This window comes from Giraffa tippelskirchi, chromosome 7, assembly GCF_054371585.1.
Source record: "Giraffa tippelskirchi isolate mGirTip1 chromosome 7, T2T-mGirTip1v1.2.pri, whole genome shotgun sequence".
In the NCBI taxonomy this organism is placed as follows: domain Eukaryota; kingdom Metazoa; phylum Chordata; class Mammalia; order Artiodactyla; family Giraffidae; genus Giraffa; species Giraffa tippelskirchi.
Genome location: NC_137281.1, coordinates 46,857,513 through 46,873,958, shown reverse-complemented (window position 1 = coordinate 46,873,958; position 16,446 = coordinate 46,857,513). Strand labels below are relative to the sequence as shown.

General features: G+C 49.5%; 1 protein-coding gene across 2 annotated transcripts in view; it reads left to right on the top strand.

Moving 5' to 3' along the window:
• Positions 1–4,090: 4,090 nt before the first annotated feature.
• ZC3H18 (zinc finger CCCH-type containing 18) overlaps positions 4,091–16,446 on the top strand; it is a 41,731-nt gene continuing 29,375 nt past the window's right edge. The window contains exons 1-2 of one of the 2 annotated variants that reach the window (XM_081511987.1): positions 4,091–4,312; positions 10,447–11,021. In XM_081511987.1, coding sequence (XP_081368113.1) covers positions 10,461–11,021 — 561 coding nt within the window. In that variant the 5' untranslated portion in view covers positions 4,091–4,312; positions 10,447–10,460. The remainder of the gene's footprint in view (positions 4,313–10,446; positions 11,022–16,446) is intronic. The other variant, XM_081511988.1, reaches the window with a different exon arrangement.

Here is a 16,446-nt window from a genome sequence, read left to right as displayed (position 1 = left end):
AGTGATGGGACCAGATGCCATGATCTTAGTTTTCTGAACGTTGAGCTTTAAGCCAACTTTTTCACTCTCCTCCTTCACCTTCATCAAGAGGCTCTTTAGTTCTTCTTCACTTTCTGCCATAAGGGTGGTGTCATCCGCATATCTGAGGTTATTGATATTTCTCCCGGCAATCTTGATTCCAGCTTGTGTTTCTTCCAGCCCAGCGTTTCTCATGATGGACTCTGCATATAAGACTCTGCATATAAGTTAAATAAGCAGGGTGACAATATACAGCCTTGACGTACTCCTTTTCCTATTTGGAACCAGTCTGTTGTTCCATGTCTAGTTCTAACTGTTGCTTCCTGACCTGCATACAGGTTTCTCAAGAGACAGGTCAGATGGTCTGGTATTCCCATCTCTTTCAGAATTTTCCAGTTTATTGTGATCCACACAGTCAAAGGCTTTGGCATAGTCAATAAAGCAGAAATAGATGTTTTTCTGGACAGATTGTGGTCCACTGGAGAAGGGCATGGCAAACCACTTCAGTATTCTTGCCTTGAGAACCCCATGAACAGTATGAAAAGGCAAAAGGATAGGACACTGAAAGATGAACCCCCCAGGTCAGTAGGTGCCCAATGTGCTAATGGAGATCAGCGGAGAAATAACTCCAGAAAGAATGATGGGATGGAGCCAAAACAAAAATGATACCCAACTGTGGATGTGACTGGTGATAGACGCAAAGTCCGATGCTGTAAAGAGCAATATTGCATAGGAACCTGGAATGTTAGGTCCATGAATCAAGGCAAACTGGAAGTGGTCACATGATGTACTCTGCATATAAGTTAAATAAGCAGGGTGACAGTATACAGCCTTGACGTACTCCTTTCCCAATTTGGAACCAGTCTGTTGTTCCATGTCCAGTTCTAACTGTTTCTTCTTGACCCGTATACAGATTTCTCAGGAGGCAGGTAAGGTGGTCTGGTGGTCCCATCTCTTTAAGAATTTTCCAGTTTGTTGTGATGCACACAGTCAAAGGCTTTGGCATAGTCAATAAAACAGAAGTAGATGTTTTTCTGGAACTATCGCTTTTTCTATGATCCAATGGATGTTGGCAATTTGATCTCTGGGTCCTCTGGCTTTTCTAAATCCAGCTTGAACATCTGGAAGTTCACGGTTCATATACTGTTGAAGCCTGGCTCGGAGAATTTTGAGCATTACTTTGCTAGTGTGTGAGATGGGTGCAAATGTGCTGTAGTTTGAGCATTCTTAGGCATTGCCTTTCTTTGGGATTAGACTGAAAACTGACCTTTTCCAGGTCTGTGGTCACTGCTGAGTTTTCCAAATTTGCTGGCATATTGAGTGAAGCACTTTCACGGCATCATCTTTTAGGATTTGAAATAGCTCAGCTAGAATTCCATCACCTCCACTAGCATCCTATTGATGCTTCCTAAGGTCCACTTGACTTTGCATTCCAGGATGTCTGGCGCTAGGTGAGTGATCACACCATCATGATTATCTGGGTCAGGAAGATCTTTTTTGTATCGTTCTTCTGTGTATTCTTCCCACCTCTTCTTAATCTCTTCTGCTTCTGTTGGGTCCACACCATTTCTGTCCTTTATTGTGCCCACCTTTGCATGAAATGTTCCTTTGGTATCTCTAATTTTCTTGAATGGATCTCTAGTCTTTCCCATTCTGTTGTTTTCCTCTATTTCTTTGCATTGATCACTGAGGAAGGCTTTCTTATCTCTCCTTGCTATTCTTTGGAACTCTGCATTCAAATGGGTGTATCTTTCCTTTTCTCCTTTGCCTTTCACTTCTTTTCTTATCTCAGCTATTTGTAAGGCCTCTGCAGACAACCATTTTGCCTTTCTGCATTTCTTTTTTGGGGGATGATGTTGATCACTGCTTCCTGTACAATGTCATGAACCTCCGTCCATAGTTCTTCAAGCACACTATCAGATCTAATCTCTTGAATCTATTTGTCACTTCCACTGTATAATTGTAAGGGCTTTGATTTAGGTCATACCTGAATGGTCTAGTGGTTTTCCCTACTTTCTTCAATTCAAGTCTGAATTTGGCAAAAAGGAGTTCATGATCTGAGCCACAGTCAGCTCCCAGTCTTGTTTTTGCTGACTGTACAGAGCTTCTCCATCTTTGGCTGCAAAGAATATAATCAATCTGATTTTGTTATTGACCATCTGGTGATGTCCATGTGTAGAGTTGTCTCTTGTGTTGCTGGAAAAGCGTGTTTGCTATGACCAGTACATTTTCTTGGCAAAACTCTGTTAGCCTTTGCCTGACTTCATTTTGTACTCAAAGGCCAAATTTGCCTGTTACTCCAAGTATCTCTTGACTTCCTACTTTTGCATTCCAGTCCCCTATAATGAAAAGGACATCTTTTGGGGGTGTTAGTTCTAGAAGGTCTTGTAGGTCTTCATAGAACCATTCAGCTTCAGCTTCTCAGCATTACTGGTTGGGGCACAGACTTGGATTACTGTGATACTGAATGGTTTGCCTTGGGAACAAACAGAGATCTTTCTGTTGTTTTTGAGATTGCACACAAGTACTGCATTTTGGACTCTTTCGTTGACTATTAGGGCTACTCCGTTTCTTCTAATGGATTCTTGCCCACATTAGTAGACAAAATGGTCAGCTGAGTTAAATTCACCCGTTCCTGTCCATTTTAGTTCACTGATTCATAAAAGGTTGATGTTCACTCTTGCCATCTGCTGATGGCAGGAGTGCCATCAGTTTACCTTGATTCATAGACCTAACATTCCAGGTTCCTATGCAACGTTGTTCTTTACAGCATTAGACTTTACTTCCATCACCAGTCACATCCACAACTTTGTGTTGTTTTTGCTTTGGCTCCATCTCTTCATTCTCTCTGGAGTTATTTCTCCACTCTTCTCCAGTAGCATATTGGGCACCCACGGACCTGGGGAGTTCATCTTTCAGTGTCGTATCTTTTTGCCTTTTCATACTGTTCATGGGGTTCTCAAGGCAAGAATTCTGTTGCTTGCCGTTCCCTTCTCCAGTGCACCACGTTTTGTCAGAACTCTCCACCATGACCCAACTGTCTTGGGTGGCCCTACACGGCATGGCTCATAGTTTCATTACATTAGACAAGGCTGTGGTCCATGTCATCAGTTTGATTAGTTTCCTGTGATTGTGGTTTTCATTCTGTCTGCCTTCTGAGGGATAAGGATAAGAGGCTGATGGAAGCTTCCTGATGGGAGAGACTGACTACGGGGAACTGGGTCTTTATGGGCACAGAGGGTGGAAAAAGGCAGCTAAGAGGGTAGTTGCTTCCAACAAGGGTGCCTTACCTTAGTGAGGGGAGGGGTCTTACACAGGTCACCTCCCTAGTGCTGATCAGACTATTGGGTTGCAGACTGATGGGTTTAAATTTCCACTCTAGGGACAGGCTGCAACATCAGTTAGATTAGATACTAAGTCTTGATAGGTTTAGCATAAGTGATTAGATCTTGGACCTGTTGATACTTTTTAACAGCATGAGGATTAGTTTAAAACTTTAAAGCTTTGACATTTAAACTCAGTATCAAAAAAATGATTAAATTTTGTGTTGGACTGATTATATTTGATAAAGCAAGAGCTATTTAGTACCACAGAAATAGTTTTTAAAAATGTTTAAACTTTGACATTTAAACTCAGTTTCTCGAAAATGGTTAATTTTGTGTTGAAATGATATCTAACAGAGAGGGAGCTATGTAGTCCCTAGTAAGCAATTCAAAAACTCTTAATTTTGCTATTTAAACTCATTTCCCGAAAAGGATTAACTTTAGGCTGGGGGCTCTTCAGCAGGACTGGAGAAGGTAAGCTCTGAGCCGTGACTTCGTGGGACCCACCTCCGCCTGGTCGGGTCCAGCGGGGACAGCGGACCGCTAGGCGGGAACCTGTGCCAGCACTTCACGTGACCACGCGCCGCGGACAACCCTCCTTGCACCTCGACGGACGGTGCGCGCGCTCTGAGACCCGCCCCTTGGGCGGGGCCCCGGCCGCGCCTGCGCCGTGACTGGTTCGGGCGGGCGCGCCCCAAGGGGGCGGGGCCGCGCGGGGGCGGGGGCGCGGAGGCCGGAAGGAAGCTGGTGGGGGGCGTGGCGAGCGAGGGAAGCCCGCCGGCCCGCAGATAACCGTCGCGGCCTGATGACGTCGCACAATGGCCGGCCCCCGCGGCTAGTGGAGCCCGTTTGTTCCGCCCGCGTCGCGCCTGAAGCCGGAGTCTGTGAGCAGCGGAAGGGCCGAGAGACGCCTTCACCGCGCTGTCCCCACCCCTGCGAAGCCGTGGCCCCCTCTCTGCCCTCGAGCTGAGGTAAGTGGTGGTGGTGGCTGGGAGGCCTGGCCGGCGGGAGAAGGAGGCCGAGGCGGCCGGGCAGGGAGCGTGGCGGCGGCACTGAGCCGAGGCCCGGAGCCCCGCCGCCTCTGCCTCCGGGGAGCACTCCAGGCTGCCCCTGGCCGAAGCATGACTCTCAGGTCCCAGGAAGAGGACGCTGAGCTAGGCACGATCCCAGGTTCCGTCCGGGCGAGCTGGCCGGGGGTCCTGAATCCCCCTAAGCTCGAGCGCCTGGCGGCTGCCTCCGCACTCCGTCGTGGGATTGATCTCCCGAAGCTGTCATTTCTCTTCCGGGACATTCGCGTGGCACTGCTTTCCGCCCACAAAGATGGGGTGCGGAAGGAGGCACGCAAGTTCGCCCTCCGGACTGAGGATAGGCTCTTGGGGAGCTTTGAGCTCTCTGGATCCTCCTGGAACTTGCTCCCTCGACTTCCCTGGCGGCACAGGTTGGATCTATTGGCTGTGCCCCAAGACGCACGCCACTCTTTGGAATAAACTTCCCTGTGCCCCTTTGGTTAAGAGCCCATAGGATGCCGGGTCACTGCTGGGAGAACCTAAGACTTAAAAACTTCCAGCCTTACTGCTGCTAAAACTTAAGTTTTCCTGAATACTTTATGACAGCTGAGTTTGCCGGATAGAGTGGTTGATCATCTTATATGAGCTGTTCAGCTCTACATCTGTGAGAGCAGGTCAGTCTTGAGATCCGCTTGGGGAGAATGGAAGACAAGTGCGTTTGGGTCATAGCAGTGGCTTTCATCCTCTCTCCTTCATGGCGCCTTGGAGTGGTCCTGTCCCATAACAGAGGTGGGGATTCTCAGGGTGAAGCTGGACCCAGACCAATTCCTGCTCCCCAGGCAGGGGCATCTTTGCCTGATGATGTTACAATATGAGCACGAATGTGGAACCCACCCAGCTCTGGAAACCAGTCACATGTGTCCTGGAGGCTAGAATTTCTCTCCAGTTTTTGGTGGGTAAGATAGCTTTGTGAAACTATTCCAAAGAGCAAAGGAGGTGTTTTCCTTTTTCACAGATCATCTCAAGGTGAGTGCTTCCTCCCTGAGAAGTCGTTTGGTGTTAACCTTAGTCAGTTTGGGGATGATGTCTATCACCAGTCTTGACATCCTTCCTTTGGATGTTGTAAATCCATGAAGTTATGAACGTGAATTTTAACCAGATGTACCAGAACTTGGGCATTCAGATAGGGACAGCTCTATTAAAAATTGTTGTCCTGGAAGGTTAGATTTGTATTTCATTGGTGCTGTTTTGCCAGAATCTCTTGAGAAGTCCTATTTTGGTAGTAAATATGCAAGCCATAGGAGAAAAATCAGTCTTGTTCAACAGTCACACCACATTTGACCCAAAATCATCTTACCTGGCTTGGGAACACCTCACTTAACCAGACCAGGCTTTGAACGGCTTCCTGCTGACCCACCTTGAGAGAGGGAAGATTTGCTGCCACTGAGAGTGCCCAGGGATTGTTCTGCATGTTCTAAAGTTCTCTCAGAAAAAAAAGTTCCCAAATGTTCTGTACTTTAGCGGTGCCCTTGGAGTCAGGGTGCAGCCTTCCAGAATGACCGCTGGAAAACGAGACAGCACCACTCAGTGTCTCAGTTCCAGAATAGTCTTCTAAAAAGTAGACACTTACTTCAAGTTTCTTTCTGGCATGCAACAGGTAATTTACAACCAAGGAGACTTTGTGATTTATTCAACAAGCGTCTATCAGCTTCCGTCTGCCAGTGTACTATGCTGTGGAGACACAATGATGGGCACTGTTATTCTCTTTTCCAGGCAGTATCTTGTGGATCAAAGGCCTAAAGAGTTATAAACTTTGCCAAGAATCCCCGACGATAGGGTGACTGTGTGAGAATACACTAAGTAAGAGTTGTGAGCCTGGTAGTTGTGAAGACGTGCCCAGAGGACCCTGTGTTCACTGTGTGCACTCAGTAGACCACGTGTTTTCCTGGCTCCTGACACACAGCACTTAACTCAGATATTTGCCAAATTGAATTAATCTCGGAATAGGACACTAATGCCCAGAGAACCAGTTAACTCTCCCAGAGTGGGCCTGGAACACAGACCGCATTCTGACCCCCAGCGGTACTCCCCTCCTGCCCAACAAGTGTCACTCAGGGTGCTTCTGATAAGCAAGTCACTCAGGGTGCTTCTGATAAGCAAGTCAGTTCTTTGGTATGTTTTCCTCTGCAAGCTGTTCGCCTGGATCTAGCCTCAGATTGTAAAATCCCAGGAGATTCCACAGGGAGAGAAAAAGTGGGTCTCCTTTCCCCAGGAGAGTGTCAGGGCTGCCTGCGGGTGACTGTGTGTCCTGGTGTGCCTAGGAAGGCTGTGACTCGTGCCTGTGGTAGTTGTCAGCAGTGCCCCCAGGTTCAGACAGTAAGTTGTGTGATAGCCATTTGCTGAGCTCAGAGGACCCAGGAGAGTCTGAGTCCTTCCACTCACGCCCTTCACACGGGGGATGTCTCCCAACAGACTTTGCAAACGGATAATAGCAGTATAGTGTGGTGAGTGTGGGTACATGGTAGAATACTGCACCACATACTCAGGGCAGTAGTTCTCAGTCTAGGGACTGTGGGTGGACCTCAGGAGGTTTTGAACTCCCAGAAATGGGAGATAAATTGCTTATGTCCAGGTTTTTCTAGGAAGAGGAGCCATCCCCTTCCTCAGATTCTCAAAGCAATCCGTGCCCCGCCCCAGCCACCCCCAACCCCCGCCAATGGAAAGCTGACAGCACTTGTCCACCTGGATAGAAGCAGGTGCACGAACGGTCTTTTGCTAAAAACGGCCCTTTAGAGGAGGGAAGATAGCTCTGTGCTTGCGGGGGGGTGGGGGGTGAAGTGATTTCCATAATACAAACTGAGGGGCTCATTCAGGCTCTGTGAGGACCTCTTTCCACACACCATCCAGCAGCCTTGGGATTTTAGTTTGAGGCAGCGTTTCCTGTGGTGTTGGTATAGAAGTGTGCACCTTTGGGGGTTTCTTTTGTTAGATTTACCTTTAGTTTTAAGTGCCTAAGTTTCAAACTTGAGACACATTTAAAATAAGTGGTGTCACAGGTTTGATATCTGTATGATTATCACTATTCTTTACCTGATAGTCTGTATGGACCATATAGTAACTTTTCCATTCTGTAAAAACTTGTCTTTTGGGTTCTAGAAGGGCTCGGACAGGAAGCTAGATGGATCAGCACAAAACTTGAGAAGGGAGAAGAGAACAACAGACAAATCTCCTGGGTCAGTGGAAGTCTCCGGTCGATGCAAGGGCTGTATTCCAGAACAGAATTTGTAGAGTCATTTGGCGCTCAGGTCCCATTTTCCTGTAGAACAGTGGTGATGTGTGGCAGTTAGTCCCAGGGCAGGTAGTAGGAACTCATGTTCTGCATTGGGGTGGCTCCGGGACTGGACAGCAGAGTAGAGACTCCAGCTTGGACTGCACTTAGTGGCCAGGTGGCCTCGGTTTCCTTCTCTCTGAGGGGTAACATCGTTTGTCTGAAAGGTCGATGTGAGGGGTTAGACCCAGTGCCTGGCAGAGTAGTAGTCTCGCCGCAAGTAGGGTGGCTGTTGATTTCGCTGCAGAGTTGTTGGGATGACGTGATCGTGCTGAGTCCGTTCTCTGGTGTGTGTTGGGTGACTGGCCCCTAGGCAGTCTCGTGGGGAGTGGGACGCGGGTGTTGGAAGCCGTCAGCCTTGTCTCGTCTCGCTGCTGCAGTGACTTCTAGAGTGGATGCTGTTTCCCCATAGTTCAGATAAAGAAACTGGAGTCTGGCAAAATTTGTCCAGGACCCTAAGGCAAGGAGGCAGTGGAGCGAGGATTCAGGTTCTGACTCAGAAGCCGACACTGATCCTCGTGTCCGAGAAAGATATGGTCCAGTTGCTTGAGTTCATATATTTGAAGCTAGGAGCTCTTTTTCTTCCATTTCTTACCCTAGGATTTAAATCCAAGTTTGCCAAAATGCACAAAGCAGTGGAACCTTTTGGCACCTGGGGCCCAGGAAAGGGCTGTTATCATGTTACTCGCAAGCAGCCTTGGTGCCAGGAACAGTGAACAGGATAGTATGTTGCAAGGCTCAAGTAGCAGTTGTGTAGATTTTAAGCTAGTTTAAGAGGACACTTAATTTTGGTTACTAGCTGATTAATTTCAGAGGCAACTTGGTTCCCAAGGTTGCCATTAGACTGTACGATGTGACAATCAGAATTTGAGGCTCAGTGACCAGTTGTATGTGACTGCCTTCCTTTAGGGTCCCGGGGACCAGCCTGAGCAACTGGGGAGTGAAAGTCCCTGCCTCTCAATGGAGAGGTTTCTTACGCACAGTGTAGTAAAGCTGTGCAAGGGTAGGCATAGGACATTGTACACCAAGGAAAATCTCATACGTTTCACTGATATCATCAGCTAAGGTGTGGTGGGAGGCTGCTGGTTTGCCACTGGCCCCCAACTGGTTGCCGTACACCCAACGCTGTGTCTGGAGGAGGCGAGTATGTGGGCCCTGTCTTGGTAGCTTTCTCACCTTGCCGGTCGCCCGGGACTGCCAGAGGGATGTATGTGGTGACAGGCTCTGCCCTGTGCAGGGAGGCAGCAAAATACAGCACTTTAGAACTGACTTTTTAATATTAATAATTCCTTCAGTAGGCCTACCTCTGGACAGTGTCGTTAGAAGGCCACAAAGTGAATTGTTTTCCAAGCTCTCTACTTTTAAGTGACTTTGAATGGATTTGTTTGTAAATTCCTTTTACTGCTGACTATTTATTTATAAAGTGACGAATTTTAAGTGATTTGTCCTTATGTTTGCTGAATTTTAATAATATCCGTTATCAGCAAAAAAAATTTTTTTAACTATGGGTTCAGATACCAATTCTTGATATGTGCATCTTTAAACACAGGTTCTCCTTTTGAAAGTGTACATTTAAAAGATATATTTTAGAACTTTGGTTATATATAAATGCATAAATAATTTTATATAATTATACAAATACGGGTTTGTGTGTTTCCAGGTTTCATCAAGGTACCACATAACATGACTGTGGCATACATTGTTTTAAATAAAAAATCTTGAAGACTCAGGTGAACATTAAACCTTTCACTGTTCCTGCTCTTTCACACCAGCTTGATGGTGACCCCCAGCCTGGTGGACTGTCAGTGTTCACTTGTAGGCTGTGTGGTGTTGGTTGGCTATTTGGTGTTGATTTCACACATACACAACACACACACACACACACACACACACTCTCTCTCTCACCCCAGCTTATGCACCCTGCATTAAGAACAAATGGGACAATTTTCTGTCTTTGCACATTAGGGTGGGAAAACCAGGAAATGGTCACTTTATAATTAAATCTGGTTAGTAAAAATAGAAAAGAAATCTTCTAGGATGACACTGTTAGTCTTTTTATATTCGAAACTACTTAAACATGTACGATTTTCTGCCAGAGTTGTTTCCTGCAGCATGCCCATCCTGGAAAGGTACTTCTTGAGAATCAGGGTGCATGGAGGCCTTCTGGCGTCCTTTGGTGGCTCCAGAAGGGCCTGCAGTTTAAGGATCACTCCCAGTGATTGTGACTTGGCAGATAGGGCCAGGCCTAGAGAGACGTATGCAGGAGTGGAGACAGCCTGAGTCCTGGAGACTGTCCGAGGCAGTCGGATTTGTGTTCCAGACCCTGTAAGGGGCTCCAGACGAGTGGTCAGGCGTGTTGCTGTCTGTGTTGCCACCTCATTCCTAATGCACATCCTTCTGAATTTCAGAAGAAATTACTTTAAGAACCCAAAAAGCTGTCGCTTTTGGTTCCCATCTTCCTGCTCACTGTCTGATAAGCTTGGGTTGCCCTGTGAGGAGGGGGGCATGCTGGGGCTCTTGCCACCCAGTGGCTCCGGGTGTGGGACTCCTGACGCCCAGCTCAGTGAGCCCGGCCTGGCCCTATGGAGGCCTGGGCTGTGGTTCCTGGTGCCGCTGGTCTGCAGAGCACAGTCTGGGATGTGGAGGAGCTGGGTAGCCATGGGTCCTGAGCCCTCCTGCAGATCAGGAGCCCTCCTGGGGCCAGGAGACCCACGCGAGACTGACTGGCCGTTCTGCTGGATGCTCTGAGTGTGTTCTCTTTCTTTTGCAGAACTGTGGGTACTGATGGATGTGGCCGAGAGCCCTGACCGGGACCCTCGCTCTCCGGAGGACGAAGAAGAAGAGCAGCAGGGGCTCTCGGACGATGACATCCTGAGGGAAAGTGGGTCTGAGCAGGATCTGGACGCGGCGGGTGGGAGGGCTTCCGACTTGGAGGATGAGGAGAGCGTGGCCCCAGGACTGAGCCAAGAGGACGAGGAGAGTCGCTCCGATGAGGACGACCGGGACTCTGAGGCTCAGGAGCTGAGCAGGGGCCCGGCCAGCCCCCCGCGAGCTGAGGGGGACCGTGCCAGCGACCTGAGGGATGAGGCCTCGTCGGTCACCAGGGACCTGGATGAGCATGAGCTAGATTACGACGAGGAGGTGCCCGAGGAGCCAGCCCCCGGCACGCAGGAGGACGACGCTGAGAAGGCCGGGCCCGAGGATGACGAGGAGCGTGGAGTGGGGGCTCCTGGGGAGGAGGGGAAAGCGGGGGTCCACACCGTGGAGGACAAGGAGCCCCCAGAGGCTGCCAAGGAGAAGAGGAAAGAGGATGATGACGGGGAGATTGATGATGGGGAGATCGATGTGAGTAGGCCCGGTGGGCGCCCCAAGGAGGGGGTGGGGGGCTGGCACTGGGGCCGTTGCCATGGTGGTGAGGGGGCACTGACGGCATGAAGACTAGCCTGGCCTGGAGTCGGCAGCTGGCAGAAGTTCCACAGACCCTCACTCGTTTGTCTGGTACTGTAGGTTGGATCGTGTTAAAACTTTGGATTTTTTTTTTTTTTAAAGCAATCATTTTCTGCCCTTTTTTTTTTTCCCTGTCTTTAAGTACTATTTGAGTTAGTGTTCAACTAGAACCATTGTGAATTTCAATTCCTGTTACATTTTCGAGACTGAGGAAACTTCCAGTTTTGTCTATTATTTTGGCCGTTTTTCTCTGTGTCCTCTGCTGAGGGTCTCCGCTAGGCCAAGCTTCCTTGAAAGTGTCTCCTTGGGACTGCAGAAAATGGGATTGTGTGTCAGAGCACTTTGACTTTTGACCATCATATTCTTTTAACTTTATTTATATTAATCTGGTCTTTCAGGTTAAGGAGAAGGTATCTGGCAATAAACGTCTTAGTTGTGGACAGTTGGGTTTTTATGACAGATAATCCTGATGAAAGAACTTCCATCACCATCTTTTAAGAGGTTGAATTTTGGGGAGGGAAGAATCTGAAGTCCTGCTGAGAAATGTTTTTACTCAAAGGAGGGGAGAGAGGGACAGAGCAGATTGACAGGACCTGGAGTTTTAGTATCCCAGGAAGGAGATTCTGCTCATGGGAGAGGCACTGAGATGAGAGGTGTGAGGAATAGCTCTCAGAAATGCTCTGGGTTGCTGAGGGAGGGGCTTGCTGGTTAAGTACGTGAGCTGGATTTGCCTGACATGCTGGCTTCTCCGGCAACTAGTACGTATGCCACGTCTTGGGGCCATGGTTGTGCCTGGTATTGCTTCTCAAACTTCACGAGAACAGAACTTTGTGGGGCGTTACAAGCTCATGTGTATAGTTACCAGCTTAGAATTTTAGATCTTTTGTCTTCTCACAACTAAGCATAGCAGATGGTCTCCCAAGCTAATAGCCACTGCTTGTTAGTATTATACTTACTTACAAGGGTGCTGTCAGGACGTTGTCTGTGAGCATTCTTAGGTTCTGCCAGCTGTGCTTCCCTTGCAATTTGGAAAATTCTCCTCAACCAGAGGATTGCCAGAGGAAAAAGAGATGCCACGAGACTCCAGTTAATCAGTTTGGATGACATTTGGGGCAGAAGACAAAATCATTGATTGAGGTTGCCCATGAGTTTGATCTCTTGGTTTACAAAGAGAAAAGCTAAGTCAGCATCCTGCTGCTAGGACGTGGGGCTCCTAGTGACGGGGTGTGCGGCCGGCGGGTCTGGGCAATCCTCCCCCATTAAGAAAGGATGAGGTGCAAGCTCTTCTTGCTTCAGCTGTGAATAGTCCGTAGGGGAAGTTCATCGACTTCTTAGCCTTTCCACACTTGTATGCAGTCAGATATCTCCCCACAGGTCCTGGGGGCTCTCCCACTGCACTGAGTTAGATGTAGTGGCCTAGGACGTGGCGTTGACCTGAACTGGCCCAGAAAAAACACCTGTTGTTTGGAGATAGCTGGTTTCTTCAGAAACAGCATGAGAAGTAGAAATCCAGGTTGACTTTCTTGCCCACTTGACCCTAGATGGTTGTTTGGTTTGGCTTGTGCCTCCCTGGCCTCTCAAGGGGGCCCCAGAGCCCCGCTGGCCCCAGAGCCCAGCTTCATTCAGCCACAGGGTGGCATGTCCATCCACATGCACCCCCACGGGCCCTGCAGGATGCTGGGCTCTTTGTGACTCGTGGGGCATCCCTCAAGACAGGCGGGCCTGGACAGGGGTGGGCTCTATGAATGGAGACTCAGGCCCTCATGGGAGCCCCTCTAGTTAACTTGTGCCCAGCTGCCTGCATTCCAGGCTCCTCCTCATTCTTTGATCACTTGCTTAGATGTTACGCCCTTTCTGTGGGCTCTGCCCCTGACAGTCTCATCAGGCTTGGTGCCTTTGCTGTGATTCCACAGTCTGAACTGACTGGGTCGTCACTGTGTGTGTTCCTGTTGCTCTTTAGCACCCTCACCTCCAAGAACACAAGAACTGAGAATTGCTTTTCTCTGTTGGGGTACACTGACCTACTTTTTTCCCTTGTAGGCTTTGGGTCACTGGGACAGGTCAGCTGGTTTGGAGGGAATCAGGCTCCCTTTCCCCAGCTTTTCCACTTTCTTGGTGGTTTCCTTGGTAGTGATATCAGTTTGTACAATGAACCTTTGGCGTTCTTCTGTTTGAACCACGTGGTTTATAACTCAGGCCTTGAATGACTTGTATGTGTTTTGGTGAGCTATCTTCAGATACCAGTGCCCTTCTAGAAGTGCCATTTCCCTGCTGCAGTGGGAGGGGATTTTGCAAACAGGATTGTGGGCCAGCTATTTATAGCATCTAGCTTATTTGTGGAGGGGGCCGAGGGTCCCCGCCAAGTGACAGCTAAGCACGGGTGAACTTGACTTAGTCAGTGGTCTCACCTGTGCCGGCAGCTCAGACAGCCGAATGGCGCGAGCGGCCGTGTGTGCCTTGCATGGTCCTGCACAGAGCCTCCTCCCTCGAGGATCTGTGACTTGCCTTTGCAGACTCCAGTCCTTCCATCTTTGGCCCTTCCATCGTCTCCTCCACTTTGTGACTTGGTTCTGTTTTTATGTCTCGCATGTCATCTGGTTAACAAAACTTTGGCACCTGGAGCGTGCCATCCACTTGGGAAGGGGCAGAGTATTCTGTTCCTTTCCTCTTTTCGTCAGTGGCTATCGCATTGATAGAGTGGCTGCTCAGAGATGGCGGGACAGGGCCCGCACCCCGAGTGGACTGTCCACACAGCTCCTCAGGCAGAAGTGATGGTTCTTGGCCCAGCCAGGGATGAATACACCTCGGAAGCCTTTTCTTTGCATTTGGGCTTTGTCTTTTCTCATGTCCTCATCTGCCTGCTCCTTTCATGTCTGGACACATAGTATCTTCTACCAAAGGATTTAGGGGCTTAGGAATCTGGGGCATTCGCAGCACTGCCCTCTGGTGGGAGGCAGAGAAGCAGCCGCTCGGCCTGGCCCCAAGGGATTCAGTCAGGCCTCCCGCCTCCCTCTGTTTGGCTAGTGGGAGCTGCACCACTGTCCTTGCTCAGCCGAGCAGCCCAGAAGCTCTGGAGTAGGAAGGCTGCCCTCCTGCCAGCGGCCGACATGCTGGAACCTGTTTGTGTTTGTGTTTATTGCTTCGTGCACAGGTCCTGGGTCCCCTCATAGGTGCTGCCCCACACCCCATCACCATTTGGAAGCCAGAACATCATCTCTGGCCCCAAAGGGTGTGCATGCAGGATTACAGACCTGAACTGCTACCTCATTATACAGGTGCAGAATCGGGGGTTCAAGGAGCCTCTGGTTGGCCTGGGGGCCCCGGGCCTCTGCTCTGGGGCACATGCCCCCATCTGCTTCCTTATGTGGTGTGGCTGGGGAGGTGCTGGGTTGGAAATGAGTTCTTTTTGTTGTTGAGGTTATACCTTGGCTTTGTGGTTTTGTTTTGTTTTAAGGAAAATAACCCACACAGAGGAGAAGGTAGAAGTCACCTGTGCTCCCCTCGCTCACACTTGACATGTTGCCTCTGAGGGGTTTTTCTGTCATGATGCTGAGCGCCCACCACGTGTGCCCCCTGAGGCCCGGGTGGGAGCTCTGGGTGCTGGAAGGGTGGGGAGGAGGGCACGGCTGGGGCCGGAGGGCCAAGTCCACAGTCATGGTAGCAGGAGGAGAACCCAGGCCACCCCGTGCCCCATGCATACTCACCCCAAGGACATGCTGCACGGTTCTCCCTAGATTTGTAAACTGTGGGGGGCCTGGCACAAGCTCCCCGAGTTAGTTGTTGGTGCCCTTTTAGCTGTTTGTAGACCCATCAGTTTGCTTCTGGGGACACCTGCTCTCTTCTGGCTCTGCTCTAGGTCACGGGATCAGGAGCCACCCGCCGGAATTCCTGCCAGTTACAGCCCTGACCTAGTGCTGGGAGCACTAGGGGGCTGGCTTTAGAGACGTCCTTCTTGAGTTGTATTTGCTTGAAACTCTTTATAAGATCTCAGAACTCCTTGTGTTCATCACTCGAAAGGCCATTGTGCTAAATGAATGGTTAGTTGACGATTGAGAATATTCTCCTGCTGGGTGATTTATTGATGCTCTCATCTGGCGTCTGAGAAGTGGCTGAGCTGGGCAGCTGGCTCCTGATTGCTCTTGTGAATATCGAGAGTAACATCTCTGCAGAAACAGATCTCTAACCTGATCAAGTGCACTGGCTGTGAATCTTGGTTTCTTAAAAGCAGTTGCTCTGTGCTCATCATTTCAATCCCTGTGCATTGATTTCCAAACGAAACAGAAGAGTTGAGAGAGTTCTGACCTCTCAAAAGAGTTCTGTTTTTCTAATGAGAACAAACAGAATCCGCTTTCAGCTCCAATGTGAGTATCTCTATGACACGTGACAGACAGCACATGAGGTGGTAGTGTAGGACCCAGTTCCTGAGGAAAGCAGGAAGGAGGACAGGGCTGGGAGACAGAGGTGGGGGGACCAGGGGGTGATGTTGTTCACAGGGTACAAACTTTCAGTTATTAGGTGAATAAATTCTCAGGACCTTTAAAAAAAGCTTGTTACTTTCTCTCTCTAAAAGAAGTCATTCTTTAAGCTATCTCTTAAGAGAGATAGCTCTCAGGCATCTGTTCTTTTTTTACAAAATACCTCTTAATAACTTGGTGTTTTTAAGGCAGAAGTTATACAAATACTTAAGCTTTGGAATAAGTCACCTTAAGTCCAGGGTTTGTCTCCAGTGTTTCTTCACTCAGTGAAGACTGTTGTTTATGGTGAGTCTGATGCTGCGCCTGGAGCAGCAGCAAATGAAAAGCGGATGGCGCCATCTGGTCAGCAGCCGCAGCGGCTGGGGCCGTGTCCAGGGTGGGGGGCTGTGGGGCCTCTGACTCAGGCTGTGTGTTACCCACCGGGGAGGAGAGGCAAGAACACGGGCAGGCCGGACTCACCGCCGTCACAGAGCTGTGGGGAGCATGCGGAAGGTCACGGGTGTGGGTGCCCATCCAGAAGTAGTCCCCAGGCTGAATGGGACGGGCAGTCGTTTGGAGGGCAGCGCTGCAGGAGATGAGAGGAGGGTCTCCCAGACCTCTGCCCTGTTTGTGGGTCCCTTGGGTTGACCACATGAGGGTACTCTGGAATGGGCTGGGGCCTGCGGACTGGGAGGGGCTCTATCCTGGACTTACCATCTTAACTACATCAACAGGGCGCTGGATCCCTGCTCAGGTTAGGGGCCATCCTGGGCTGAGGTTTCAGCTCAGGCGCACAGGTAGGGGGCTGGGGAGAGTACAGAGCAGTGGTCCAAGTCGCTCTCTGAAATGCCTGGGGGAGAGACCCACCC